The sequence below is a fragment of the Falco cherrug genome, chromosome 12 (genome assembly GCF_023634085.1).
Source record: "Falco cherrug isolate bFalChe1 chromosome 12, bFalChe1.pri, whole genome shotgun sequence".
Taxonomy (NCBI): domain Eukaryota; kingdom Metazoa; phylum Chordata; class Aves; order Falconiformes; family Falconidae; genus Falco; species Falco cherrug.
In genome coordinates, this window is record NC_073708.1 from 31237514 (window position 1) to 31264243 (window position 26730).

The 26730-nt window shown below is 43.5% G+C and overlaps 2 protein-coding genes across 3 annotated transcripts in view; one reads left to right on the top strand and one right to left on the bottom strand.

Moving 5' to 3' along the window:
- HOOK1 (hook microtubule tethering protein 1) overlaps nt 1–15353 on the top strand; it is a 28839-nt gene extending 13486 nt beyond the window's left edge. The window contains exons 9-22 of the mRNA XM_055725199.1: nt 1918–2084; nt 2824–2964; nt 4258–4459; nt 5144–5254; nt 5496–5583; nt 5667–5727; nt 6323–6463; nt 7080–7167; nt 7983–8017; nt 8622–8704; nt 9110–9210; nt 9569–9670; nt 10794–10862; nt 11676–15353. Of these exons, the coding sequence (XP_055581174.1) occupies nt 1918–2084; nt 2824–2964; nt 4258–4459; nt 5144–5254; nt 5496–5583; nt 5667–5727; nt 6323–6463; nt 7080–7167; nt 7983–8017; nt 8622–8704; nt 9110–9210; nt 9569–9670; nt 10794–10862; nt 11676–11834 (1548 nt within the window). The 3' untranslated portion in view covers nt 11835–15353. The remainder of the gene's footprint in view (nt 1–1917; nt 2085–2823; nt 2965–4257; nt 4460–5143; nt 5255–5495; nt 5584–5666; nt 5728–6322; nt 6464–7079; nt 7168–7982; nt 8018–8621; nt 8705–9109; nt 9211–9568; nt 9671–10793; nt 10863–11675) is intronic.
- A 3148-nt stretch (nt 15354–18501) lies between these two features.
- Nucleotides 18502–24733, bottom strand: LOC129737231 (cytochrome P450 2J2-like). Of its 2 annotated transcripts, XM_055725224.1 has the most exons (10): nt 24315–24733; nt 23663–23959; nt 22945–23107; nt 22644–22793; nt 21936–22096; nt 21354–21530; nt 20962–21091; nt 20536–20723; nt 19891–20029; nt 18502–19184 (listed from the first exon to the last, which is right to left on the bottom strand). In XM_055725224.1, the coding sequence occupies exons 2-10, from the start codon at nt 23849–23851 to the stop codon at nt 19009–19011; spliced, it is 1473 nt and encodes a 490-aa protein (XP_055581199.1). In that variant the 5' UTR covers nt 23852–23959; nt 24315–24733; the 3' UTR covers nt 18502–19008. The 2 variants fall into 2 exon arrangements, with proteins under 2 accessions (XP_055581199.1, XP_055581200.1); XM_055725225.1 differs by lacking the exon at nt 23663–23959 and having other exon boundaries at nt 24315–24731.
- Nucleotides 24734–26730: the final 1997 nt, after the last annotated feature.

The following is a 26730-nucleotide window of genomic DNA, read 5'->3' on the forward strand; positions in this document are numbered from 1 at the left end:
ATAGCTCATAGGTAATTGCCATGCCCAGGAAGCTATTGTTAGAATACTTCATTTCCTTTTTTCTTGAGGCTGTAGTAAGGCTTCCTAGTGAAAACAGAGATTTGAAAATGCTTGTGAGCAGAATCTGCCGGAGAAAATGATTTCTTTTAAATGGGCAAGAGGGTTGATTAGGCAGCTAAACTCACAGATTACAGTTGTTAAACTTCAAAAAATGTATTCACTGTCCAAAAGCTCATACTTCCAGAGGTGCTAGGATAACAGTTCACTTGCACTTTCTGCTTCCATTAAGGACTTAGTATGTCTCATTAGAGAAGTCCCAGGCTTTCTTCTGTCTCCCACAAACTTCTCTTCTGAGATTTCTCTAATAAGTAATGATAGGTTATGCAAAGCCAGCTGCTTGTAACACAGCGTGGGCCGGGTGAAGACATGAAAAATGTTTGAGAGAAAGGGACTGCTGAGCATAAACAGATGAGTTAATGGCACCATAGCTCTTCAGTAACGTGATGTGGTTTAATTTAAATTTGTGTTGACTTTTGACACCATTTCTGTTACGTTGACATAATAGAAAAGGAGAAGAGAAAGCTATCAGAAAGCAACTGAGAAAAGGTTAAAAACTCGCTCTGAGTTTTGTGATAATTTTGTGTTGTTTTGGTTTTTTTAAGTCTGAGGTGGGTGTTCTTTTAACATTATTCTAGAAGTGTGAATGTGCATATTTAAGGAGTGGCTGAACCTTGAACAGGAAGTATGACACTGAGCAGGGCTCAGATATGCTCTCTACTCAGGTGTTTTGTGTGCATGTGTATGGTAAAGTGATCTGGTATGTAAAAAGGAGTGAACCTAGAAAGCCAGCACCTAATGAAGTGGTAGATTAATTGCTGTTTTCTTACATCTGTCTTCCTGATAGACTTTTGAATTGTGATCACAAACAAACTGTTTCTTAATATTGTGTGCTCTACGTTATATCTGATGTTTAATCTAATAATGTCACCATGATATGTTTATTTTATTTTATTTATTTGAAGCCATAGTGTTGACTGACGCTTCTCATTTAAACTAATTCTTAATAAATTCACTTGTAAGGTCTCAGTCTTCCTTGATATTTTCCAAGAGTATAAGAAAGGTAGGTTTTCTTTATGATTCAGGAAAACATAACCAAAAAAGCATATTGTCCCTGTTTAAATGCCAGTTAACTAACACGTGCTACATGCTCTTATGTTTGACAGGATGTTAAAATTAACACAACAGCTTTCACTAGAAAAACTTTAAAGGTTCTATCCTCTTAATCCTTCCCCATTTTATGGCTGTTAATATACTTACTGTTTCAATAAAGTGTTGTATTCTCATTTGCTTAGCTGTGAACACTTCCAATATCAAACTTGTTTGATTGTTGCAAAAAATGCATGCTCTGTATAAAGCTGTCTAGGTTTTTTTTCTTTTGCGTGTGTGCTTTCTAGCTTACGGCGCCTGAAACCGCTTCTTGCACAACCATTCACTGCTGAGCGCACGGCAGTACTGTGTTGGTGTGCTAGCCAGTGCCATCCTGCTTATTATGGTTAAGTACGAGCAAGATGGAGAGTATCTTTACACCAATACTTAGGGGTTTTTTTGTGTAGCGTCCATGGTATCCTTTTTAATGAAAGTACCAGTTTCTCTCCGTTTCACGTTGTCTGCCTTTACCATGGTTTCAGTTACAAAAATTTTGTCTTTTTTTTTTTTAGAGGGACTTTTCCTTTAGTGCTTCATAACTGTCATACACTAAAGCATCTGTACGCTCAAGTATGCTGTGTAAATTACATTCTAAAATTTCTAAACGCTCAGCCTTTTTCATAAACTAATTTGGTGATGTACTGCTGTCTTGCTGTAGTTCTTTCCAGTCGAACAGGTCTTACAATGTTGATGCTGTTTTATCTGCACTAGGTGGCTGCCCTCCAGGATGAAAAAAACAGCTTGATGTCAGAAAATGAGATTATGAATGACAGGCTAGAGCAATTAGATGACTCTCTGGATGATCCAAGTACTGTGGTTGCAAAAAAGTATTTTCATGCACAGTTGCAGCTGGAACAACTGCAAGAAGAAAACTTCAGGTATGAAATGATTTCTCTCAAAAATCCCTTGCTTGTCATTTCAAATATATCATGAGAATTTCTGGTACTCTTTCAGGATTTTCCATCTCAATGTCATAGAATCAGAATGGTTTGAACTGGCAGGGACCTTAAAGATCATCTAGTTTCAACCCACCGGCCATGGGCAGGGACACCTTCTGCTAGACCAGGTTGCTCAAAGCTCCAGCCAACCTGGCCTTGAACACTGCCAGGGATGGGGCATCTAGAACTGTATAAACATATTTAAGACAGTCCTTACCTTTAAAAAAAACCCAAAAACTGTTATTGTAGAAAATGTTACTTTTTAATTGCTGTATTGTAGCCATTTGACACTTCAAGAAAGGTGATAGAATGCAGAAAATGAGTGCCAAAGTGATTTGTGTGTAAGCAAACCAAACCCTAAACCCCCCAAAACCCCACCATATTTCTTTACGGTACTGATTTCTTTTACGTGTTAGTCTTTTTCCCTGTGATCCCTATGGGGGGAAAGGTATCACTTTTCATGTGATCCCTTGGTGCTGATACGGCAAACTTGCAGTATACAATCCATTGTGATTAAACACGTGGACCATAACATTTTTCATGCTTACAGTACCGTTTTTCTGGCTACTTAAATCAGTAGGTTTCCTTTGTCTTGTTTATTTTCAGTAGTTCTAGTACAAAATTAAAAATGTGTAATAGCAATGAGTTCTTAACAGTGTTCCTGTTTCTGATCTGGTAGGCTTGAAGCTGCAAAAGATGATTATCGTGTCCATTGTGAAGACCTAGAAAAACAACTGATTGAACTGCAACATAGAAACAATGAGCTAACCTCTTTGGCAGAAGAATCTAGAGCCTTGAAAGATGAAAATGATGTTCTTAGGTATGTAGTAGAGAGCGCTCCCTGTACACACATTAGGAGGATTTAATGGCTAAATCCAAGGCTTTGTATTTAACAAGATTTTTTTTCTGAGGTGTTACTTCTGCAGATAGATCTTATCTGAATGAGATCTAAAATACATGTTGGAAGAGGGCCCTTTGACAAAGCAGAGATGGAGTGCAAGCTTTGAGGCATAGGCTCTGTTGTTTGCATAAGAATAGCAGCATAAAATTTTTCTGTGAAGCAGGATTAATGAATGCAGAAATTATTCTTCTTCATATGGGATGGAAGGTTGTAAGTTATGCAAGAATTAAGAGATCGGGGCGGGGATTGCATCCTTATTAAGGTGACATTTCTGTTGGCAAGAGGCTGCCTTTTCTGATGTAGAAAAGCTTATATGAAGCTAGAGCTTTAACGTGACTTTTAGTGGCAGCATTCTAGGCTAGATTTAGGTTAGCAACATGATTAACAAAATGAGATGAAATTCACAATAACCTTGATGCTAATGTAACGTAACATTCCAGCTTGTGTAAACTACATTAAATATCAGACCACCCAAGAAATATCCAAAGCAAACCGTACTGCAAAAGCAGGTCTGTTATTTATAAAATAGTGTGAATAAAACATAGAAAGAAAAGTGGATTCAGGTGTTTAACTTATAGTAGTTCTTAAGTAACATCTGAAACAAATCTTAACTGTAGATTTTCTTCCATAATGGTCTTGTACTAGCTTCTAGTGCTATGATACAGCAGATGTCAAACAAATATTAAAATTAATTTGTGTATTTATGATCCAAATATTTTTTACCACGTAAATTTTTGTTAATGATCAGGTGACAGTTCTGGGTCATATCTGCTAATGATCATTTTTACAGTGCAGTTACATTCTAATTATGTCTAATCCCATAATGAGAACTTATGCATGTTTTTCCGTACCAGCTACCAGTACTTTGAGGTAACTATCTAGCACAGGATGTTGTGGTGCGTTTACATTGCACCCCACAGAATTCCCTAGAGATATTTGGCATACTAACCCTTGCTTGTACTTCTGGCATCTGACTCTCAGTCTTACTCCCACTTAAACTCTGTGGTGATCTCAGTTTTTAGAAGTGATCTTTGCGTAATGCAATTTTTCATTGATTATGCATTTTAAAACGAAGCAGTAAGATTTAACTTTTAACTGTTAAGCACGTTGCATCTGTCTGTGGAAACAGCTTGAATGTGCATGACAGCAGAATTTGACTTCTTAAAATCTTTTGAAGAAATGTACTTGTTCTTCTAATTCCTCTTCATTAAGGGCTACTGCAGACAAGGCAAGTAAGCTGGAATCAACTGTTGAAGTGTATCGTAAAAAGCTACAGGACCTGAATGACTTCCGCAGGCAAGTCAAATCTCTGCAGGAAACCAACATGATGTACATGCACAATACAGTCAGTTTGGAGGATGAGCTGAAGAAAGCCAACGCAGCACGTGCCCAGCTAGAAACCTACAAAAAACAGGTAAGGCTACATCTATATTTAAGATGTTACTTTTTCTTCAGATAGTAATCTTAATTAAAACAGTTCTATTTAGATATGGTTTGGTGACCAAAACAAATCAAACATCTTAATTTAACAGTGCATGGGATTAACATGTATTGTCCCCTTAGAATTTCTTATTCATGAACAGTCATTCATACTCTGCCATTCACTTTTGTTTCCCCCTGTTTATTACACTTGCAAGCTTAGCTGTAGTTACCTTCTCAACAGATTGGTTGTCCATGGTTTGCAGGCTTTACTTTAACTGAGGTACTTTGTGTGCCTGCGAGAGATCGTTAAGCTATTACTGAGATTACTTGTATGTAATATTCTTAACTTTCTTCATGGAGATTCATTTTTAAACTGTAAAGCTCTTATTTCAATTTCACTTATTTCATTAGTAATTAAGAGATCCAAGAGTTGGTTTTTTAAAAAAAAAAAAAAGACAACCCCCCCCCAAAACCCTAGAAGACAAAACTAAACAACAAAACAGCAAACTTCCCCCCCTCCCCAAACACATGGGTCCCCCCATCCCATCTTTCCCCGCACCTTGGAGGCCCAGCTGTTTGTTTTGGCTGAACTGGGCAGGAGTGAAGGTTTTAACATAGCTTTTAAAGGTAGCATCTTGCAGCATCCATATGCTGAATATAGTCTTTTTATGAAAAGGTCCAAGAACTTCATAACAAACTGTCCGAAGAGTCAAAAAGAGCTGATAAGCTAGCATTTGAAATGAAGCGACTTGAAGAAAAACATGAAGCTTTAATCAAAGAAAAAGAGGTAAGTCCCTTGAAACGAGAGTGTATTTGAACACCCACTAAATCTGCAAGAGGAAAACCTTCCCAGAAGCAGTGCTACCGTAAAAATGAGTTCAGCACTTCCTGTGTATGTTTGTGTGCATCTAAAACATAAAATAGGTCTTAGAATGTGTGTGTGTGTGTCAGTACTATTCCTTGTTAATGTTCTTTGGTCTTAACGTGGTGCAGTATGACTTAATTCTAACTCAGATATATCTTCTCAGAGGCTGATAGTACAATGTGATGCATTGAAAGAGACAAATGAAGAGCTCCGGTATTCACAGATGCAGCAGGATCACCTGAGTCAAACAGGTATTGCTTTATCTTCAGAGGCTTTTTATGTGTATCAGTGATTTCTTTAAGTTTGTTAAATCAAACTTCCCATGCAATTTCAGGTGGATCTCGTCTTAAAAGCCATGAGAATCTTGCTGCTGAAATTCTGCCGGTAGAATATAGGTGAGACAAAAAGATTGAGGTTGTTTTCGGATTTTTGTGGGTGGGTCATAATATTGCCTCTCTGAAAGTCCAGTATTTTTGGCAACATGACCCTGTCTCCCACTTCTTGCTTTCCCTCCTTGATGCTTGTCTGGATCCACACGTAGCTGTTCATAGTTATTTCCCCATACTGTAATTAGTTTGCATTCTTTCTTAAAAGAATATCAGATTGCTGTATATAAAGCTTGATTTGAAACATCCTCTTTGAATGAAACATTTCTTATCTTGCCACTGGCAGACAGAGTAAATAAATAATACACAGTAGCTAATATTACTTCTAAAGTCTGGCAGCGTGAAATGTAAAGGCACAATAAAATCTGGCTTTGGAGTGATTTAATTTAAAAATTTGCTCATATCTCTTTAAAGAAACACTATTGTGATATTTGAAAATTGTAAGTTACCTTTCAATAAGAAGTTGGATTGTTAGCCCAACTGTATCATTAAGCAGAATTGTTCCACTGACTTTAAAGTTGAGGGAGTGAACAGGAATGTTACCTCCTACATTTAGTCACCTTTCTCTTAATTAATAGTGACTTTGTTGTTGTTTTTGATTCAGAGAAATGTTTATTCGGCTGCAGCATGAAAATAAGATGCTTCTATTACAACAGGAAGGATCAGAAAATGAGCGTATTACAGAGCTACAGGAACAGCTGGAGCAAAAGCATCGGACAGTGAATGAACTAGAAACTGAGAAAAGGTGATAGGTGAAACAGCATCGTAAAATACAGCAAAAAATGATTTCTAATTTTTCAGAAGTGGCCTTGTGGCTTGCATCTGTAGTATAGCACTGTGCAGGAAGCCAATTATCCTTTTTCTTTCAGCAGTGTAATCATTAACAAAAGGATATAGAGCAGGCAAACAAAAGTAGCTATAAAATGTGGTAGGTCTGTGTGTAGCGTACTCTGAAGGAAGTATTGATTATAGGGCGCTCTTAGCTCTGAATGATTCTTGGTAGACCAATAAGGGACATAAACTCTTATTTCTAGAACTTCAAACTAATCATGTTGTAATACTGGGACATGGTCTGAATTTCTTTTTCAGTTAGTGAGTGCTGAAAGTTTACTGGGGTGTGAGAATTTTGGGTAGTTGTCTCAAAACTTGAAATGATTCTAGGTCTTTTATTCTGAAATGTTTAATAAAGCTGCTATGTGTTTGCTTCAGCAGAAGTTAAAGTCAAAAAAAAAGCACTTGAAGTCACTTTTTTTGTGGCTTAGTCCTGCTGGGTAGACCCTCTGAAAAATTATCATCCAGATATGAAACAAAAAATCTGTCTGTTGTGATCTATTTAGATAACTGTCTTTTCTTCCTAAAAGGCTAAATGAAGAACGTATTGGGGGGTTACAACAGCAGATTGAAGATCTGCAAAAGACTTTACAGGAGCAGGGATCCAAGACTGAAGGAGTAAGTTAAAAGTTCAGGCTTCTTGACCTTGAAGACATATTGCTGGCTGTGTTTAAAATCCTTCAGTGCAACATCAATTCCTTTGTTTAAATGTGCCTCTTGTTTTTCAATGTGTCTAGTGCTGATAACTACTGAGAAGGCAAGATCATGGTTTGGTGCGTTTTTATTTTTATTTTTTTAAGGTCAATTTGAAAGGCACTAGTTTATGCAGCAGTAAGAGTAAGCAAGCTTTGAACCCCTTTGGGTCACCCGACCCCTCTCCTCCTCATCCTGAACAACACACACATTTCAAAAGATCAAGCAAGGATCTTAAACAGTTGAGGCTGTTCAATGTATTGTAAAAACTCTCTCCTGTCTCCAAACTCCATCAGTTTAGGTAACACAGAATTGGCTCCACTGTATTCAGAGCAGACGAGCTTAGTTTCTGTAGTATGAGAATCCACGAGACCCCCACACCAACTGCATTTCAATTGAAAAGCTCGTGTTTTATGTGATTCTTTTCCCCTGCCTTCTTTAAGGAACTAACGTTTCTACCTTCTGCTTTACTTCTAAAATCCACTGCTTTTGTCCTTAAAGAGTGGTGTAGTAAGAAGGATACCTTTAAAGAAAAAAGATGCTGGAATTAGTATCTGTGCAACGCAAAAAATATGAATACAGTTACAGAAATGCATGAAAAAATGCAGTTTTCTTAGGATTTATTTGGTTTGACTTATTTAGGTGTGCTAAGTATTCTTGGCTGATTTGTAAGAGCACTTTAACATTGCACAGCATGAAATACAGAAATACAACTAAATTTTAACTCTTTCCTTTCGTAGTCTAGCAACCTGAAGCAGAAATTGGCAGCACATATGTAAGTAAGGCACATGCATCTGCAGTAGCTTATTTATGCTAAATAATTTGACTGTTGTAGCACAGAAAGGGCCTAAGTCTTTGTAGGGATGTCTTGTTTTTCAAAGCCACTGATTGGAGAATCATGCATGTGGTGAGTTAAGTATATAGTGTTCTAGTTTTGTCTACTCTGATCCTGATAATCTTGTAATGCTACTATCCACTTAAGTGTCTCTTCATCACCAATAGCTTTATAACTGTTCTGATTCTCCAACAGGGTACTGAAACAGTCACTCTTGCTGGGCCTAAAATGTGTTTCATTCTTCTGAAATACTTCCATCCTTTCAGCAGGTGTAGTTCCTGCTAAGGAGATGCTGGAGTGGTTTTTTTATTGTTTATTTTCTTTTTTTGTTTTTAGTTTTAGGTAAATGAGACTCAATTCACAAGTTGCAACTTCTGTGGTTCTTCAAAAATATGTAGTAATATTTCTGTTTAAATTCAAAAGCATTGCCAGAGTTTGAAATAGTTGTTTAAACACTACCACCATCAAGTTTCGGCTTTCAGTCTTAAAACAGTGCATGAAATTATTTGTGAGCTTAATACTTTGCCTAACCTTTCATTCATAGGGAAAAGTTGAATGAAGTTCATGATGAGTTACAGAAGAAGGAGGCTGATCTTGCAGAACTCCAGCCTGATGTTAGTCAGAACCGTAAGTTCTGTGTATCATTTTTTGGGGTTTTATTGAGACTGTGTTAAGTTTCTTCTGAAATTCCTATAGCCACTGGGCTGTGGGATACTTTTCTGGATAAGGCTTTCTTCTACAGCTTAGCTTTAAACCTGCAGTGGGGGTGGGTGGAGGGATTTTTTACACATGGTGGTGGGCAGGGAGAGTTTCATGGGGCTTAGTTTTGTTGAACAGTACTCTGCAATTGGAATTCAAGGTCAGGTGGGACCTTATGGTACAACTGAAACAGAAATAGCAACTTTAAGAAATTGTGTAGTAGCTAAACAGTTTCTCTGGGGGAGGGTGGTCAAATCAAGAGAACATGGAAGCCTTGAAAGTACTATGTCTATTTTTATTTTGTACGTGTGTGTTGATAATTTCTGTAAATAGCCCAGAAGATTGGAGAGCTGGAAGCAGCTTTGCGAAAAAAAGATGAGGATATGAAAGCAATGGAAGAACGATATAAAATGTACCTTGAGAAAGCGAGAAATGTGAGTGGCATATTTCTGAGCATAAACATTCCTCCCTCCTAAATTTTCAAACAGATCGACCTGAGGTGTCTCCCCCCCACCTCTCAATTAAAATTAGTAGCTGCTTGTAGCATTTTTAGTCAAATCGCTCACACATTTAACTGACTGCAGTTAAGCAAATGGGGTTTAGCTAAAGTATGAGATACATTAATAACTCCTTTGTACCCGTTGATGTACCTCCGGTGTAACAGCCTAGTTTTCATTATAATTGCCTTACTAGTGCTCAGTCTGTTTTCATGTTTCTGCTGTGAGCAAAAGAGATGCGGAGCTGTTGTGAATCAAACCTGACTTGTAATGCTTTTGTTTTGCCTTGTTACAGGTGATAAAAACCTTAGATCCCAAGCTAAATCCCGCATCAGCAGAAATTATGTTGCTCAGAAAACAGATAATGGAGAAAGACAAAAAAATTGAAGCACTAGAGGTAAAAACTTAATATTTAATAGTGACTTCTGACATATTTGCTGTTTCTGGTATTAGACACTCAAGTTGCTGTATCCCAATGATCCGATACCCTTCAACACTGCATTCAGTTAGAAACTGCGCAGACCATCAAAACTAGAGAGTCTTAGTTGGGCTTAATTAACTTTGTATCCTAGTGTAAGTCTGTCAGCAGTTTACTGTTCAGCAGTGTTTTTCAGTGTGCAACTGAAACACTAATTTGGATTCTTTCTAAACCCTCTGGAAAAACTCAGGCAAAACACTTCATAAAGCTAATAGTTTTGCTGTTCTTACAGTAGGTTGCTCAGCGCTGCAGCGTGACCTTTTTCAGTAGTAGCGTAACTTAGTTTGCGTGAGGGACTAGGTATTTGGGCAGTGACTTCTTTAATTTACTACATCCCTGGTTATCGGTGGTTTCATACACTGTAGTCCTATATAGAAGAGTAAAATCTGTTAATTCAGTAAAATCTGCTCGGCTGAAATCCTGAAAGGGTTGTTGACAGTAGTACAAGTGCTAAAAAAAACTCGAGCAATGCAGCAGTTTGGTTTTATAGCCATATTGATGGGACTGGTTATAATAAGCTGAAAGGGCTGACTTTATAAATGCTGTGGCCTCAGACTTTCTGCTATGTGTACATACTAGCTAAGTATACTATGTAATAGCAATTCAGTAACGTAAGAATGTTCAGCCACTACAGATACATTCTTGTCTTTGACTTTCTGATGAAAAGATTACTGAATTATTTATAGACTTTCTGATACACCCTAGACTTTCATGCATTTCTGTCACGAGCAAGTAACAGATTAAAACTTTTTCACTCATAACTTTGGTGAGTCTTCAGGTGACTTAACTGCTCATTCGTGACAGTTTCATCCCACCACACACACCCCCTCAAAGTATGTTTCAAAGTTGAACTACAACTTGTGTAAAATTTAGCTTCTTCCTGAAGGAGTCCGTAACTTCTCTCATAGTCATTTGTTTACAAGTTCTTCCGCATTTTTAAGCATTTCTGCTGCATGTGTTTATTTCCCTCGATGGACTGCAGTAAATTTATGCAGATTATTTTTGTTTTAATTGAGATTCTCTTCTCTCTTTCTCCTTGCAGGCTGAATACAAACTTGCGAAGTTACGTGATTATGAGGAAAAGCTAATTGTAACTGCCTGGTATAACAAGGTGGGTCACAAGGTCATTTGTTGGTATTTCAGAAACCAAAACAACACATTTTGCTAAATGTGACAGTGAAATCTTACCTTGCTCTGTTGGGTTTTTTTCTTTTCTTTTTAGCAATATTTTAACAATAAACTATTTCATCAAATTATTTTGTTACATCTTTTCTACTTTTGTGCTTTGGAACAGGAGACTTAAAATTTGGCATAGGCCATGACTTCCATGTTAGTAATGTACGATTTGCTGGCACAAGCTTCCATCAGGAATTTTACCTGAATCCAGAATGTTCAGTAGCATTTGTTGTTGAAGTTTTTGGGCTTGAGACAAAGGGAGGCCATGGTTCAAAAGGATTCCAGACTCCTGATTTAGATGTTCAGCATCTTCAGCGCAGTATTTGTGAAATAAGCGAGAGCCACCTTCTCATCCTGTAGCAGTGTTGCAGAGGTGGTTAGAACATTTGGCCTTAGATTGCTGTGCAGAGGGCTGGGGAAAGATGTTCATCTTCACATGAAGCAATGTTTCAATATAGTTTCATAAAGACAGACTGGAATGGGAAATCAAAAAGGAAAGTAAAATTAAATGGCTTACTAAAGGACCAACTTTACAATAAGCTAAAATTAACACATTCCGTATGAATGTGAATGAATCTTGATTCCTTGAACCTTGGTTCATACCTTTTATGGCAGGAAAAGAGTAGATAAGAAATACAGTAAAAAATTTGGCGTGCATGCTAAGTAAGGATGAGCTTTGTGTATGAAAGCTGGATGGGTTTTTTTCTTCTTTCTGCTATAGTGTAAATGTTGTTTAATGTATTTGCAGAGCCTCACTCTTCAGAAGCTAGGTATGGAAGCAAGGCTGGTGGGCAGTAGCGGTGCCTGCAGAGACGGTCCCGGGCGCTCATTCCTAGCTCAGCAACGCCACGTCACCAATACCAGAAGGAATCTCACTGTTAAAGTACCAGGTGCAACATCTGATTAAACCAGAAGGACCGTGAAGGAAACTTACATGCTAAAGTGTCCTTAAATGTTTTATGGCTTCCACTATAACTACTTGATGAAAGAGGAGGTTAGAATGGTGGGCAGCTGCAAATTCAAGATCAGAACCTATCGAGAAGCGATTAAGTTGATCAGTGGTGCATCTAGAAGGTAGCACATAGTTTTCCAAGTAGAAGTAGATTTAACTGCAGTAGGTACTTACAAGCACAACTTAAAAGATTTATATTTGCCTTCAGAATATATTGTAAATATAAAATTTGGCACTATATATTTAAAACTTTATTTAATGGGTTTGGGCTAGAAAGTTGACTTTTGTAATGGGAAGATGTTATGCAAAAATGTACTTCAGGAAACTGGCAATATTGGGTGGTTTTGCTGGGCTCTTCTAAAAATAAATGTAAAAGATTGGTACCATGTTTGAAAAAGTACTTTTTTTGGAATGTGAAGTACAATTTTAAAAGCAAGAAAATACTTGTATTTATAGAAAAAGAAAAAGAGGTCTAGTACCGATTGACTTGTTTTTTGTAAGAGAAGACAGGATTTGTTTTGTCATCTCAAGTGAGAAGCAGAGCTACTCAGTTTATTTAAAAAAGAAAAGATCAAGTTTGTGCATATATACATTAAGGAAAACCTGTCTTTAAGATGTTGAATTCACTAAAGCCAAATAAGCTGTCTTTTCCTGCGTAAGAAGAGAAGCTATTATAATAATTCAAAAGTCTGGGCTACATTTTAAAAGTCTGGCGTATTGGTACATTGCATTTATTTGCAGAAAGGGAGTTAGGTGGGAAGGAACCCCATTTATTTCCAGCTATTTATACAACCCTGTGCATAGAAACTAATTTTCCTCTTTTTTTAAATGTTGTTTCACTACAGTTATTCTGAACTAACTGCTAGGCAGATGAATGAAAGATAGCTTTGCTAGTTGTTGGCAGTAAGGATTGTTGGCAGGGAGGAAAGGGCATAAACTGTAATAGTTTTGCAGTATCTCGATCGAAGAAGACCGGGGATTGTTATCTGAAATCAGTGTGCAGGAAGCTGCTATCTTTCACAAAATTTGTGTCACTGTACCAAATATATTACTGTTGTTGGGAACTGTATTTTTAGGAAGCTTGTTATTGTCTGTTTTTCGTTGCAAACCATGTAGAACAAATTCATTTATACCCATAGTTAAATAAAACAGAATTACAGCAGCCCTTAAGATAAAAGGAGCTCCCTTAAGATAAAATGAGTACACTTAAACTAAATATTTGGGGGTGCTGTACTAGTCCATGATATAATATAAAACTCAGTCATATGCGTGAATGAAAACATATGTCTGTCTTCACCAAAGGCCATCTTTGTTTTTGAGAGCGGAATTCAGTTTTGGAGAATTTAAGTTTTGAATTGTGAAATTTTACTAGTTCTCCATTTTGCATGCCCTTCAGTGTGGCTTGTTCTTTGATTTCTTCCTTTCCCAGCATCTCAAATTCTTTATTGGGCATTGCTTGCAATGCTAAAGAAAAGGGAAGTATTCATTTTTAATACTTAGCATTGCTAATTAGTTGTGGTAGTTTTACAGTGCTATACATTTAGGCATCCAACAGAGATTTCCTCTTTCAAAACTTCTGCGTACACGAGAAAAGCCAGTCTCATGCTGAATACAGTATGAGCAGAGAATATGCCAGACAAACTGCCATTGAAGAGTTTTGTCTGTCAGGTGGTGTTCTTCAGGACTTTATGCTTCTTTGGACTACCTCTTGCGTTTTGAGGTCTTTTACTGCTGCAGTGATGTTATTGGGGTTTGTATTTTTGAGGTACAATTGTTTGTTTAATCTGCTAGTGGTGTGGGAGGTGGTGGTGAGCAGTGGAACACGAGACTAACTCTTAGCAAGGTGCTTACGTTTCTAAAGCCTGGTACATTGGTTTGTCGTAGTGAAATGTGAAACTGTCCCCGATGGTGTTGAATGGGTCTCTTAATGCTCGTTCTCTGCAGCATGGAAACTTTCATGAACGTCTTTCAAATACTCATCTAGTTAGTAGGGTTGATGCATTTGTTGTACTTCTCACAGTAGTGGAGCTGTGCCAGTAGTCATACCGGGTGCTGAATAGTGAAAAACTTGGAGCAAATGTCTTTGATGTACACTTCTCAAAACTGCAGACCCTGGGACCAAAAATGACCAAGAACCTCCCTATCATTTAATTGGAAGTTTGTCCTCTGGCTAGGGATGGAAGAGTTTAAATACAGAACTACGAACAGGGATCAGCCTTTTTTCAGGGCAAGGTCATCCCCAACAGTCCTGTTGGGATTGCCAAAAATGAATCGGGTTTTCAGGTATTAGATGAAATGTTACTTGGGAGTTTTCCAAACTGTTAAAATCAAAGCCTGTAACTATAACTTAAGTGTTTCTTTGGGACTGAGAACCTGTTTCAGAGTGGCTGTTTAATAACTGGTTAAACTGGGGTTATGTCCTATGAATGAGGAACCGATCTGTAGAAATAAAGATTTGATCGTAAGCCGTGGTGCTGCGTTCACTTCAGCTCATCTGGCAGTGCAGAAAGGGGCGTTGGAATGAGTACCATTTCAATGTTAACTTCATTCATGTCAAACAAAAGAGGCTACTAATAGCATTGCTGTGTTACAGCTGAGTTGTATGCAACACGTAGCAGCAGAACAATGTCAATGCGATGTTCTTTGATGCAATGTGCACCACTGCTGAGGCAGGACAAAGAAAGAGGCTACTTGTCTCTGCTGCAAGATGGATTCGTATCATGCCCAGACAGCACAGTTAGGAACAGATGCAAATTATGAGATTAAGTCATTGAATATTGCTAAAGTTGTTCAGCATTATTAGTAACTTTAGCCAGTTTCCATTATATAGATCCAAATATATTACCAATAGGGTGATATAGATCCAAAGAAACAAAAATATGTTCTGATTGACATATCAGTTACTATTTTTTTAATAAAATATTAAAAATAGCCACTATGTAAATGAAGTGTTTTGTAGCAATAATCCAAATTTTGGACTAGTAGGTTCTTCTACTCAAGGTGGATCAGGCAGCAGTTTTGAGAAGATTCTTTTGCAACAGCTGTATTATAGTGGATTAAGAAAACATTCACTGAAAATAAATTTTCACCTGTTTTTGTTCTTTAAAATATATATATATATGAGTATTCTATTTTCTACAGTATACACTTACTTGGAAATAAGTAATATAAGCAATACTGATGTTTTATTTAGGTAGCCATAAATAGTTTAGGAATTAGAAATTGAAAACAATTGTTTAAGAGGTAGTAATGTCTAGTAAAGTAATTTTCTTAACTTTTTTGCTTTTTCCCTTCCTCCCATAGTCAAGCTGGAGTTAAGGTTTTCAGTGTATCAGTGTCTACATCTTCTGTTTAAAACAACTGTAAACACTGTGTTGCTTAGAACTTGAAAAATTGCACTAATTTTTAAACTTTTGGTTTTATTTTTCTTTGGAAAGAATTCTTTTATATTCACATAAAGATTTTTAAAATTAATTCTTTGGTGTCTTTATTTCAAGCAGTGTGTTTAATAGTCCACAGCTGATGTAAGCATCCGTGTTTCTGGGTGGCGTGTCAATATGCAGACCCAGTTCGTCTGATTACACCATCTAAAATGTCATGTTACAGGATATGTAACACGTATGTATGATGAGTGTGTGTATGTTTTGCTGTAACAACAACGCATCAGGCTTGTGCTACCTTCCCCTCCTCTTTTCAGTTCATTCCTGCTTGCAGTTCTGCTCCTCCCCGAAGCTGGTTGCCTCTACTCAGTGTGCTGACAGGCGTCTGAGCGCTCGCTGGTGACCTTGTGAAGTGGAAAGACTAAAAGCCACTACACGTGAGCTGTTGAGTGACTTCAGCGATTGCTGATTGCTACTGAAAGAAGTTAGGATCTCTGTGCTCTCCTCAGCCCCACCTAAGAGAACACAGAGGACAGACAGGTACACACTTCTAAATCACCGTGCTTGTTTTTATTTGGAAAACAGACTGCCCTCTTCAGCCTGCTGTGCAGGGTATTTATGTGCCCAGTTCTTAGTCTTGTTGAAAGCTTCTTGCTCCCTGGGCACGAACCTCAACCCAGAAGCGAGGCTGGGAATGAGAGCAGGCAGCCGTTCAGCCCTCCGGAGTGAAGATCCGCAGGGAGATGATGTCACAAGTTTCTTTTAGGGGCCCTGTCAGACCTGTCTTTGCCACAGGTTTTCCCTTTCTCTGAACAATAATCCTCAGCCTGACTGTCCTGACGTGGGTAAGTAACAGTTTCTCCTGCCTTGGCCTGCTGCCCCTGTGAGGGTGGGGAGCTGTGTGGTGTCTGGCTGTGGAAGGGCCTTCACAGCGGCAGAAGGGTCCCGGTGAGGGTGAGGTGAATGACCAGACGTGGAAGCACCATTTTTCCTTCTTTCTGAGGCTGAATGTAACAGCATTTTCAGATGCTGAGGAACAAAACCTGCAGGTGTGTGTGTGAGGGAGGAGGGAAGGGAAGGGGCTGCCAGCTGTGCAGGAAGCCCGGGCCAGGCTGCAGGATGTGTTCAGCCCATGTGGGAGCTGTCACAGGACACCCATGCTGGGGCGGGGGGGGGTGTGTGGGGCACAAGCGAGGGGTGCTGTGTGCAGCGGGGACCGGGACCCTCTGTTTCCACCTGCTGAGTCACAAGAAGCTATGCTCAAATGCAGGCTGCCTGCGCAGAGCCTGCGTCTGCAGCCCTGTTTGCTTGTGGCGTTTCTGGTAGCTTCTTGGGCACCAAGCACCGCAGCAGCAGGTCTGTATGTTTAGGCAATGCGTGTCCCTGGAAGAGCAGTGCAGGTACAGTACAGCCCCGAGGGGGTGAGGTCAGCCGTGCGTGCGACGTGGTGCCAAACAGTCCTGTGAAATGTGCTCTTTGCTCGGAGTACAGCTAACCCAGCGGTGACCCGGGGAGGAGGGGGAGGAAGCTTTTGGATATAGCAGCAGCCTGGGAAAGGAAACGGGAATCTTAGCCAAGCACTGGGGAGAGAAAAAAAAATAAAATTCAGATGACACCTGTGAACTGGAAGTGCTTTGGGAGTAATGCTGCACACAACAGAAACTTGTCACTGGTCCCCTCTCCTGTTCCCTGCTGATTCCAGGCACTCAGCCTGCTTCCAGCCTTCCCCTTCTGCTTCTCCCAAGGAAGGAAAAGAAAGAAAGGTCTAGAAAGTCAAATGAACTTCCTAGTTTCTGCTGCGAAGGGAAGATGTTGAAGCCCCTTGCCAGGAGCAGGTCGGGAGGGCGGTGGGCGTGGGGAGAGGAGGGGTGGAGACCTGGGGTTGGGGATGTCTCATCCCACCTTTGGTGAGAACCTGGTCGGGTCTCCTGCATTTTATAAATAGGCTGGTTCAGTTTCTACCACGTGTTCTCGCGTTTCCACCTTACGGATCTGCAAAACAGGGGTCTCCAGTGCCAGAAACAGCAACTTAGTCCAACCTCTTGTTTCTGTGTCTGGCACAGAAAATTAGAGGAGGGGGCAGAGCCTCCTTGCCAAGCCCTGTGCTTGAAAGAGCCCTGCCAGAGCCCGTGCTCACCAGCTATGAATTTTGCTTTATGTTGTATGGCTGTGTGTAGCCCCAGTGTGCAGCTGTGGGGCCACAGGGTGTTTCCATGAGCCGGTCTGCAGGGCCATCCCAGCCTTCCATGCTTCCTCCCTTGTGTACTCGGAGGAGAAGAAAATGCAGGTTAAAATAAAAGGATTTGAAACCCACCTGGGCATTAATGCTTGCATGAAAAAAGATGCTTTTACGTCCTTCAGGAGATGACTTAATTCTTGGAAGAGGTGCTGGGAAAAATTGGTTTCTTGTAGGAACATGTAAAAAGTACTGCAGGAAAAATTGAAAATGAACAGGAAAAGATGGCTCTCCCCTCGCTTCTCCAGAAGGCAAGCAGGAGGTGGAGGTGTGCGTTATCGGCGCCGTGCCTTCCCACCAGCCCCCGGTCCCACTGCTGGGAGCTGCATCTTCTTGTGCCTGGAGGCCTTGCTGGGGTCCCGTGGTGCCACAGTTGGAGTTGATGCATTTACTGGTGTTAACCATCAGCTGTCTGTCAATCTTGGAACTGTTTCACCTTACACGTGGTGGTTTGAAACATTAGTAATTTGTTGGCGGTATTTTCCAAAGGACCTTTTTATTCATTAGACTGTTGTGTGAAGCAGGTTTAGCTGTGCATCGTCTGTTGCTGGAGCTCACCCCTCTACCCACCCCGGCCACACCAGCCACTCGATGATGCTGGGCAGGTAAACAGGATTTAGCATATTCCAAAAGGCAGGACCTGTGACTTCTATGGCTGGAAGCTCTAGAGATCTGGCGGAGCAGAGAGCACTCCCCACATGCTCCCTGTGGGTGTTACACTCCTAATCACTGTGGCAAGCCAGGACCTGGCCACAGGCTTTGATGGTTTACCTGCTAGTGTACTTGTACTGACAGGGACATTTATTTTCATCAGTTCTGTAGGAATTGCCTTTGCTGTTACAGTGCCGGCCCCTCTGCTAACGGAGAGCAATGCTGCAGTGACGTGGGCCAGGCCCTGCCTGGGTGGACTCGCAGCCCCCTGCCACCCCCTGGTGCTCTGGGCACGGCTGAAGGCTGGGAATCACCTCTGTTGGGCTTCACTTTGCAGAACGCTTCGTGACAAAAATGTTTTGGTAAGCGTTTATTGATGCAGGAGAAAGAGATATTATAGAGCAACTTTTGGGTTTTTTTTACCCGATTACATGCCAAGGATAACAAAACCAAAAAATGTTCTATTAATGTGATAAAACACAGGCTGGTACTGCTCTTCCACAGTACACAGCCACAGCCTGAACACAGCAATCCCTAAAGTCTTGCTTGTTCTCTTGCCATGGTGAAGCATGGCCATCCATCATAAAATTAGGAAAGCCCCAAGCCCCACATTCATTTGCAGTGCCATATGGCAAGCCTAAAAGTGCCCTGGGAGATCCCAGGCTGATCGCCTTTCTCATGTGATACAGAGTGCAAGGTCTGCTTCGAAAAGAAATTATTTTGCAATTGCTTTAAAAGAAACTACCCAGCCTCTCCCTGGAGCCAGGCGGTTGTTACCACTGCCCAGGGGAGCCACCGAGGGCTCCTTCTCAGCATCCTTCCCGAAGGATTTTTCCCTGCGAGGATGGTGGCCCAGGCTTCCCTACCGCGGCACGGCACAGATCTCGTAGGACTGTGGGGCCAGCGTGATGCCTAGCTTGAACTGGAGGGTGAGCGTGGTGTCCGGGGGCGCCTGGAAGGTGAATTTCTGGAGCAGAGCCGTGAAGAAGAGGAAGAGCTCAGAGCGGGCCAGCGACTCGCCCAGGCAGGCACGCTTCCCTGTGGAGACAGCCACCCATGGCATCCTCAGCCTGCGCCAGCTGCCCAGCTGCTTTCACTGCTGAGAAAGCCCCTGCCTTCCCGTAGGACCGTGGTCCAGCTGTGTCACCCCCTTCCCAGGGTGAGATTTGCAGCCCAAACTGAGCTCTGATAACGCCATGGGCTTTACAGCGCGGGCTGCCCCCGGAGGGCACGTGCTCCGGTGAGCTGTGCTGACGTGCACAGTCTGGCCGTGGCCGTGCTGGGAGCGGTGGTTTGTTTGAGCTGCACCAAAGAGCTACCAGAGGTGGTGTGTGAGGCTGGTATGGGAAGCAGGGGTGCTAAAAGCAGTCTCCCCGGGGAAGCTGTTGGCTGGGGTACCCTGTGGTGGCAACAGCGAAGCCCTTGGTGAACTCAGCCACGTGGAAGCAGGAGCACAGAGCGATGCTCTTCCCTTGGTGAGGGTGTTTCTAGGGTCTCTGCCGTTTTTAGGGTCTCTTATTCATCCTCATCTCTCTTCTGTACATGTGAAGAGAGATGAGAAAGGGCTCAGAGCATGGGTGAGGTGCTTTGGGGTGGCCACTTGAGCACTGCTGGAGTGGCTTCTTCCAGGGTGCAGCCAACACCTGCCCTTTCCATCGCTATTTTCCTCTGTGTCTCCACCATGCAGTTGGGAGCCCCATCCCAGTGCCTCAGCACAGAAGCACCATGGTCCAGCAAATCTTACCTATAGAAAATGGCATAAAAGACTCTCTTTTCCAGAACTGACCATCCTTCAGGAAATGCCCGGGGTTAAAAGTGTCGGGAGTTTCCCACTCATTCTTGTCAAACATCACGGAGGTTAAATTTGTGAGCAAAAGGGTGCCCTAGTAGGTGAAAAAGAAATAAATCACACTTTCTCTGTCACTGGCAGCAGGAAGGACATTTTTATCTTCCATTCTCCTCTTCGTGAAGAACATCCACAGTCAAATTCTGCTGCAATTATTTGTCCATCACCCCCCGCACAGGCAGTGTTTTCTACTTCTTGCCTGTTCAGAGGTGCATTATTATATACCCACACTTCTCCCTCACCAGCATAATTTTTATCTGCTGTAATCTTGGGCCAAAGTTCCTGTAAAAGCTAAGTGAGATGGGATCTGTGCCTCGATAGGGGGTGTGGAGGGGTGTCACCCTGCAGTGCTTTGCACCATTCAACATGCTGGAGAACGTTTGGATGGCAAAAATACGTGTTCGCTAGGACTGAACTCTGGCCAGGGCAGAAAGGCTGTAGCTCTGCCCCTCCTGCCTCCACAGGAGCGAGCTGGTCTGGCGGATCCTGCCTGTGGAACTGGGAGGCCCTTGCTCAAGTCTCAGTGCTCAGGAGTGAGGTTACCTTTGGTATGTGGAAGCCATCCAAGACCGTGTCCTTCACCACCTCTCTTGGCACGTTGAAAGGGATGATGTTGCCTTTCCTCTGCACTTCGTGGATGACGGCGTTGGTGTAGGGCATGTTGTTCCTGTCCTCCAGGGCTGGCTGCCGCAGCTGCCCAATGACCGTGTCAATCTCTGTTTGCACACGGGCTGGTGGGAAACAGCAGGGATCAGCCAAGGTTCACGAAAAAAAACCAGCACCCTTGGAACAGCACAAGGGGTTGCTGTGAGGGGCCCCCAAGGACCGACCTGGGACACCTGCTAGTGTTTGTGCACCTCTTTTGTGTGGGTGTAGGGGGATTCCCCATTTTTCTCTCTCAAAAAAAAGAGGCTCCCATGAAGCTGTGAGGGCTAAAAGCAGGGAAAACCACCTTTTTTCTAACTGTACCTTGAATTTCTGGATACATGGCCATATACAGCAGAGCCCAGCGGATGGTTGTGGACGTGGTCTCGGTCCCAGCAAACAGCAGGTCGGTTGCACATGCCACGAGGTTTTCCTCCCGGAAGATGCCGTTGCCCTTCACAAAAAGGTGCATTAGTACCACGTGAACAGCAAGGGCTGCCCTGACACTGGCTTAGTCCAAGTCAACCCCAAGGACTTTGGCAGACGCTGCTGGCCCCCCCCGTGCCTCCATCCCACTAACAGGTGCTCTGGGCCCGATGTCCGTCCTAAGCTCCTAAATGGCTACACAGGCAGCTCCGATGGGGAATTCAGGCTCATTTCTCATCCCTCCTGAGTTCTAAGCCCCGCTGCGGAAGGGTTTGCTCCACGTTGCTGACCTTGGCTATCTCCTGCAGGTAGCTGCTGATGAAGTCATAGTTCTCTGAGAGGTTACAGTCCTCCTTGTGTTTGTTGATCTTCTCTTTCACGAAACTTTTCAACAACCTCCAGTTTTTACGAATGGTTTGATGGGACCCAGGGAAGAACTTTATTATAGACGGGAAAGAGTTGTACAGCTTTGGACACAAAAGAAGAAGGGTGAGTGGAATACAGGACTGTTATCAAAACTGAAGGAGCCTGCGATGCCACTGAATTGCTGGAGTTGTGGAAATAGCTCAGCTCCAGGAGACCATTACAAGGGGTTGATATTCCTGTTACGGAGTGACTCGTGTATTACCCGATGGTACAGTGGGCACGATGGGCAGGAAAGGTGGCGTGGGGTGAGGGAGAGCAATATGACCATTGCCCAGCTTGAAAATAGGCAGGAAGAAATTACAGGCAAATCTACCCTGTGTGAAGGAATAGGGAATGATGACGACGTTTGCTGATGAAAACACTACGAGTTTTGAGGCTGACTACAGCGAAGAAACTATGGCCCTGCAAAACTGCACAGCATCCATGTTGGTGGCAGGAGGGTGTACCTGGCTCATGACGGTCGCGTGGAGGCTAGTTGTCTCGTCAATGAGCTTCAGCAGTTTTTGGAAGTCCTTATCCTCGTAGTCAAACCGATTGCCAAAGGTGATGGAGCAGATGATGTTTGAAACAGCGTTACTGATTTTAATGTGGGGGTTGAAAGGCTTTCCTGGAGAAGGAAAGGGGAATGATCAATTCTCTTCCAGTCTTCACAGAAAAGTAGGAAACAGTTGTCAGAGATAAAATATTCAACAAATACAAGTGCAATGAGCGGCCCTGATGGGCACCCTCTTGTGTCACTGCTCTCCCGGGACACCTGGGCACCCCCATGAGCTGGCCAAGTCTGGCAAACACCCTGACAATCAGACTACGGAGATGTTTGTTTACTTTGGAAGGCAAGAGCTGCAGAAGGGTGGACGTCATTTGAATTAATCGGAAACACTGGGATTTACACACGCCCAGGACTTTCCAGAGATCTGCGAGAGAGCAGTAGGCTGAGGGTGGGCTATGACTAACGCTTTAGGTGTTACCTAGCTGCATTCACCAGTCAGTTAGGAGGCAGAATGCCTGTAAAAGTGAGCTGGGATGCTGGCAGGGTGCTAGCATCGCTTGCAAGGTGAGTTGTATTTCCAGCATGCAATGAATCATGGGTGAAATTATAGTGGGCCATACCGGTTCCTGTCTTCAGCACAGCTTATGAGGGTCATAGCACTCACCTTGCTCGTCCCCAAACACATCCACGAGGTATCGGCACTCCTCCTGGATGCGCTCCTCCAGGCTCCTTTTCCCCAAGCCTAAGTTTCGGAGGGTGGTCAAGGTGAACCTCCTCTGCTGCTTCCACAAGTGCCCGTTGGAGGAGACCAGTCCTGCAGGAACACCCCACTGTGAGCCAAGGCAGGGCCCTCCACCGAGGGCAGAGAGCTCCAGGGCTCTGTCTTATCTCCAGCTGTCTTGGACCTCCGCAGGGTCAACACTTTGACCTTACAGCTGACATACGTGTCCTGAGGGACAACTCACCTAACTTGCTGAAGATCTCCTTGTCAACTGGAATTTCAGGGCGATCGATGAAGTTTTCCCCTTGGTTTACTAGAGCTTCCTTAACCATCCGCAGCCCATTTACGAACACAAACGATGTGGTGCCCAGCTGCAGCTTGAAGATGTCCCCAAGTTTTTCAGAAAGCTGGGAGGGGGGGGCAAAATAAATAAAAGGGCTTTCATTTGCAATGCATGTGTCTGTCGGGACAGGGACAGCCCTGGCAAGGGACACAGATGAAAATAAGGGAAGCTGAGAGCAGGAGGGGAGACAGGGTGTTTGCACAAGTGTCTGCTTGACTCAGTCTTTTTTCTTTCCTCTTTTCCCAAATCACTAATCAGGAGTTGGTGTTAACTGGCCATAATTCAAGTAAAACTGTCCAGGTTTGATTTTTCAGTCCTGTGTTTTTCATGCCCTTCCCAAACACCCTTCCAGTCCCTGGCCAGGCCTATGGGGCTCCTACAGCTGCCACCGTGTGCATGGTATCATGTCGTGCCCTTTGTCCAAAAAGGTCGCTCCACCTTTGTCCCCCTCCTCCTACCCAGGCAAACTTCATGATGTTCCTGCTGACCAAGGGAGAACCTGCCGCCTCTAGGTCCCCATGGGCCATGGGCTTGGGGTTAATCCCTTCCCCATGCTGCAAAGGTGGTGTAACCGCAACCCCCTCCGCCCCCTTCCCCACGGTGCCCACCACCCCTGTACCTTCTGCACTGTGGCCTGGGGGTTGTTGAAGTTCAACAGGTACATGTGCCCGATGAGGGGGAGGGAGAAAGGGCTGGGAGGGAAGTTCTTTGGCTGCCTCTGCTTCATGTAGCTGGCGACCAGCAGGAAGACAGTGAGGAAGACAAGGAGCATCTGGAAGGAGATGCTCTCCCAGAGGAAGCACAGCATGGGTGGATGGTGGAGCTCCACAGGGATGTGTCTTGTGGCAGGTCAGGGCGGGCTGAGCTCAAGGGATGCCACCAAACCCCCTAGGGATGGGGGGAGATGGGCAAGGTGCTGGGGGCACAAACACAAGACAGCATCAAGCAGCTTTTGCTGACCTGGCCTGGAGACCACATTTGAACTCCCGCTTTCCCATGTTTCAGCAAGGACTGTTTGATTAAACTCAAGCATTTCCTCTGATCCCATTTAAAAAACCCTGAACACAAACCATAACACCCCCAGCTCCCTCTTTCCCCTCCTGCCTCCCACCGCTGCTTTACAAAACCCCAGTGATCCACGTCCTTGCCTAAAGGACAGAAAGGAGCTTTGCGGGGCCAGGATTAAAACCTTCTGGCAGCCACGCCATGCTGTCCCCATGAGCCCGTGGCTTGACGTGAGTCCCACTTTCTCCTCCCCGTGGTGCCCTCACCGTGCCGTGTCCCAGCGTCGGCTTCACAGTGCCGGGGAGGCTCCCGCCGCTCTGAGCTCCTCACGCTTTCCGAGTTTGCAGAAGCTCGTTCAGTGATATGAAGAGTCCCAGACCAAGCCCCAGGTCAGCAGGGCCATCCGAGATAAGGTTGCACAAACCTTTCGCAAACCATCTGACTCACTGGTTGAGGTTTCGGTGTGTCAGGGTGATGTGGGCTGGAAGCCGTCCAGGATCTGCAGCGGTTTCTAAGCACCATCATTTTCTCATCTCGGCTGGATGTGTGCAAGCAGAGCACCCTGCTCCGGCCGGGAGCCGGCCTTGCCCCAGGCCCTCCCGCCATCCCTTCCCGCCCGCTGTGGCTGTCGAGCGTGCAGCCCATGCCGAAGCCGTGCCCAAAGCCCGACAAACCCGGGGCAGGTGCTGAAAAGCCACAGCAGGTGCTGGGCCCTTTGGCGGGACCTGTAACCATCTTCCCACCCGAGAGTGGCTCCGAGGCAGGCGGCTGGCCAGGCACTACACCACAGTGGACGTGGAGCTGTGTGCTGTGCTTTATTGCAGAAGAAGCGAGGGCATTTGCACCAGCAGTTTGCCATCACACTGTGTGGCTCTGCTGCGGCTGTCAGCTGCCTCCTCGTGCCCCGGGGGGTGATTCGGGTTCGTTTTCTCTCTTTTGGGGACATTGGATGTGGCTGATGGGGTTGTCCGGTGCTGAAGACAAAGCACAGAGATGCAGCAGCACCGCCAGAGTGATGCCATACACGTGAGGGCAAAGCCTTTACGTTTGAGAAACTTGAGAAGTTAAATCATTGTTTTATTCTGCAACATAAAGGGGATGAAGCTGTTTTTCAGGAGAAGCTCTCTTTTTACCTCTGGCTTTTAAGTGCACTTAGGCATGAGCCCTGTGGAAAGGCAGGAGTTTCCCCCTCATTCACATGAGATGTTCTACTCAAAAAACCTCCATGTTCACGCCTCCTGCCTTTATGATTTGGGATCATTACATTTAATTTTTTTTTCCCCTTCAATGGATTTAAAAAAAAGAAAAAGAAAAAGAAGACAACTTCAATCTTTTATTCTCTCCATGAATGGGGAAGGAAACCCTAAAGTAACAGAGAAAGGCAAGTTTGAAATGGAAGAGGGAAGAGTTCAACACTTGTTTGCTAAGCCAGTGCAAATAATACAAGCTGCAGCCCCATCCCAGAGCTCAGACCTATACCAAAGCGAATAAAAAAAATGGAGAGAAACCACTGCTAGTCCTGAATGGCTTTGAAAACTTCATAGGTGAAAAAAAAAGTCCACAGATCTTTTATGTTTTCTCTTTTAGAAAGAAAGAAAAAAACCCACAAACCACCACGGGAGCCTGTAACTGCGAAACATTAATTAAAACTGCAATAGGATTAAAGCGATCAGTTAGAAGGACAGCTCATTGACAAAATCCCGGGGTGCCCGGCGTGGCAGGGATGTGATGTGCAAAGGACTCTCCCATGTGGCATAGATCTGCCACTGCACAGTGATTGCTTTGCAAGGCAGCAAAGGCGGTTATTGCAGAGATGGAGGCTAAAGCCAGTGGAAATGAAACTTGACTTAATCCTCTTTTCCTGTTAACTACTCAGTGCCCTACGTAGGTGCCCATAAAAAAGTCACTTGTGAAAGGTGGGAAGAAAAAAAAAAGGGGGGTGGGGAATAAATCTTTGCTGTGGCTATATTCTAAACAAAAGCACACAGGAAAAAACATTTTTAAGCGTTAGTGCTTGGTCACATAAATGGAAAACTTCTCCACAAGTTGCATATTTAATTAACTCTTTTCCAGAGAGACCCCAGCATGGGCTAAACAGTGTCTCCACCACAGAGGGTGCCATACCCCTGAGCCACCTCCTCAGCCCCACACCGTGCGTGGCCATAAACCTTTGCCAGGGACGGAAGGTACGTGGAGATCTCCTGCCTTCCCCCCGCAAAGCCTCCGTGCCCACATTTCCTTCCTCAGCCATCAGTGAGCTGGCGTGGGCACGGCCCTTCTGACACTGCTACTTCTCATGCTGCTGGGCTTCTGTTAAACCACTCCTGAGCAACACCACACAATTATTTTTTTGCAACTTTTCTTTCCCACTTTGTATTTTATTAGCACAAACCTTATCTGGATAAACCTTTCCTGCTTCCACAATTGCAATACTGTTTTTGTAGGCGTTCAAGACCTACTGGAAGCACAGTTCCTTGTGCCATCCTGCTTGGGTTGGCCTTTGGTGGAAGCTGCTTCTGGCACCCTGTAGCCTCCTAATTAAAATTTCAATATCCTTATGAGAGAAAAAAAATACGCGCTGCTGCTGCAAACATCTCAGCTCAGATATTTCCACCAGAAAGCACCAAAGTGATGGTGCAGGGGGCATACAGCACACTGAGCCCAAGCCCACCTGAGGCTCAG

Coding starts and splice junctions, on each gene's coding strand:
- LOC129737231 (XM_055725224.1), bottom strand. CDS start 23,851: ATGCTGTGCTTCCTCTGGGAGAGCATCTCCTTCCAGATGCTCCTTGTC. Junction 22,097..22,643: donor TGTGTTTGGGGACGAGCAAG/GTGAGTGCTATG, acceptor TTCCTTCTCCAG/GAAAGCCTTTCAACCCCCAC. Junction 19,185..19,890: donor TTTTATGCCATTTTCTATAG/GTAAGATTTGCT, acceptor CTGTCTCCACAG/GGAAGCGTGCCTGCCTGGGC.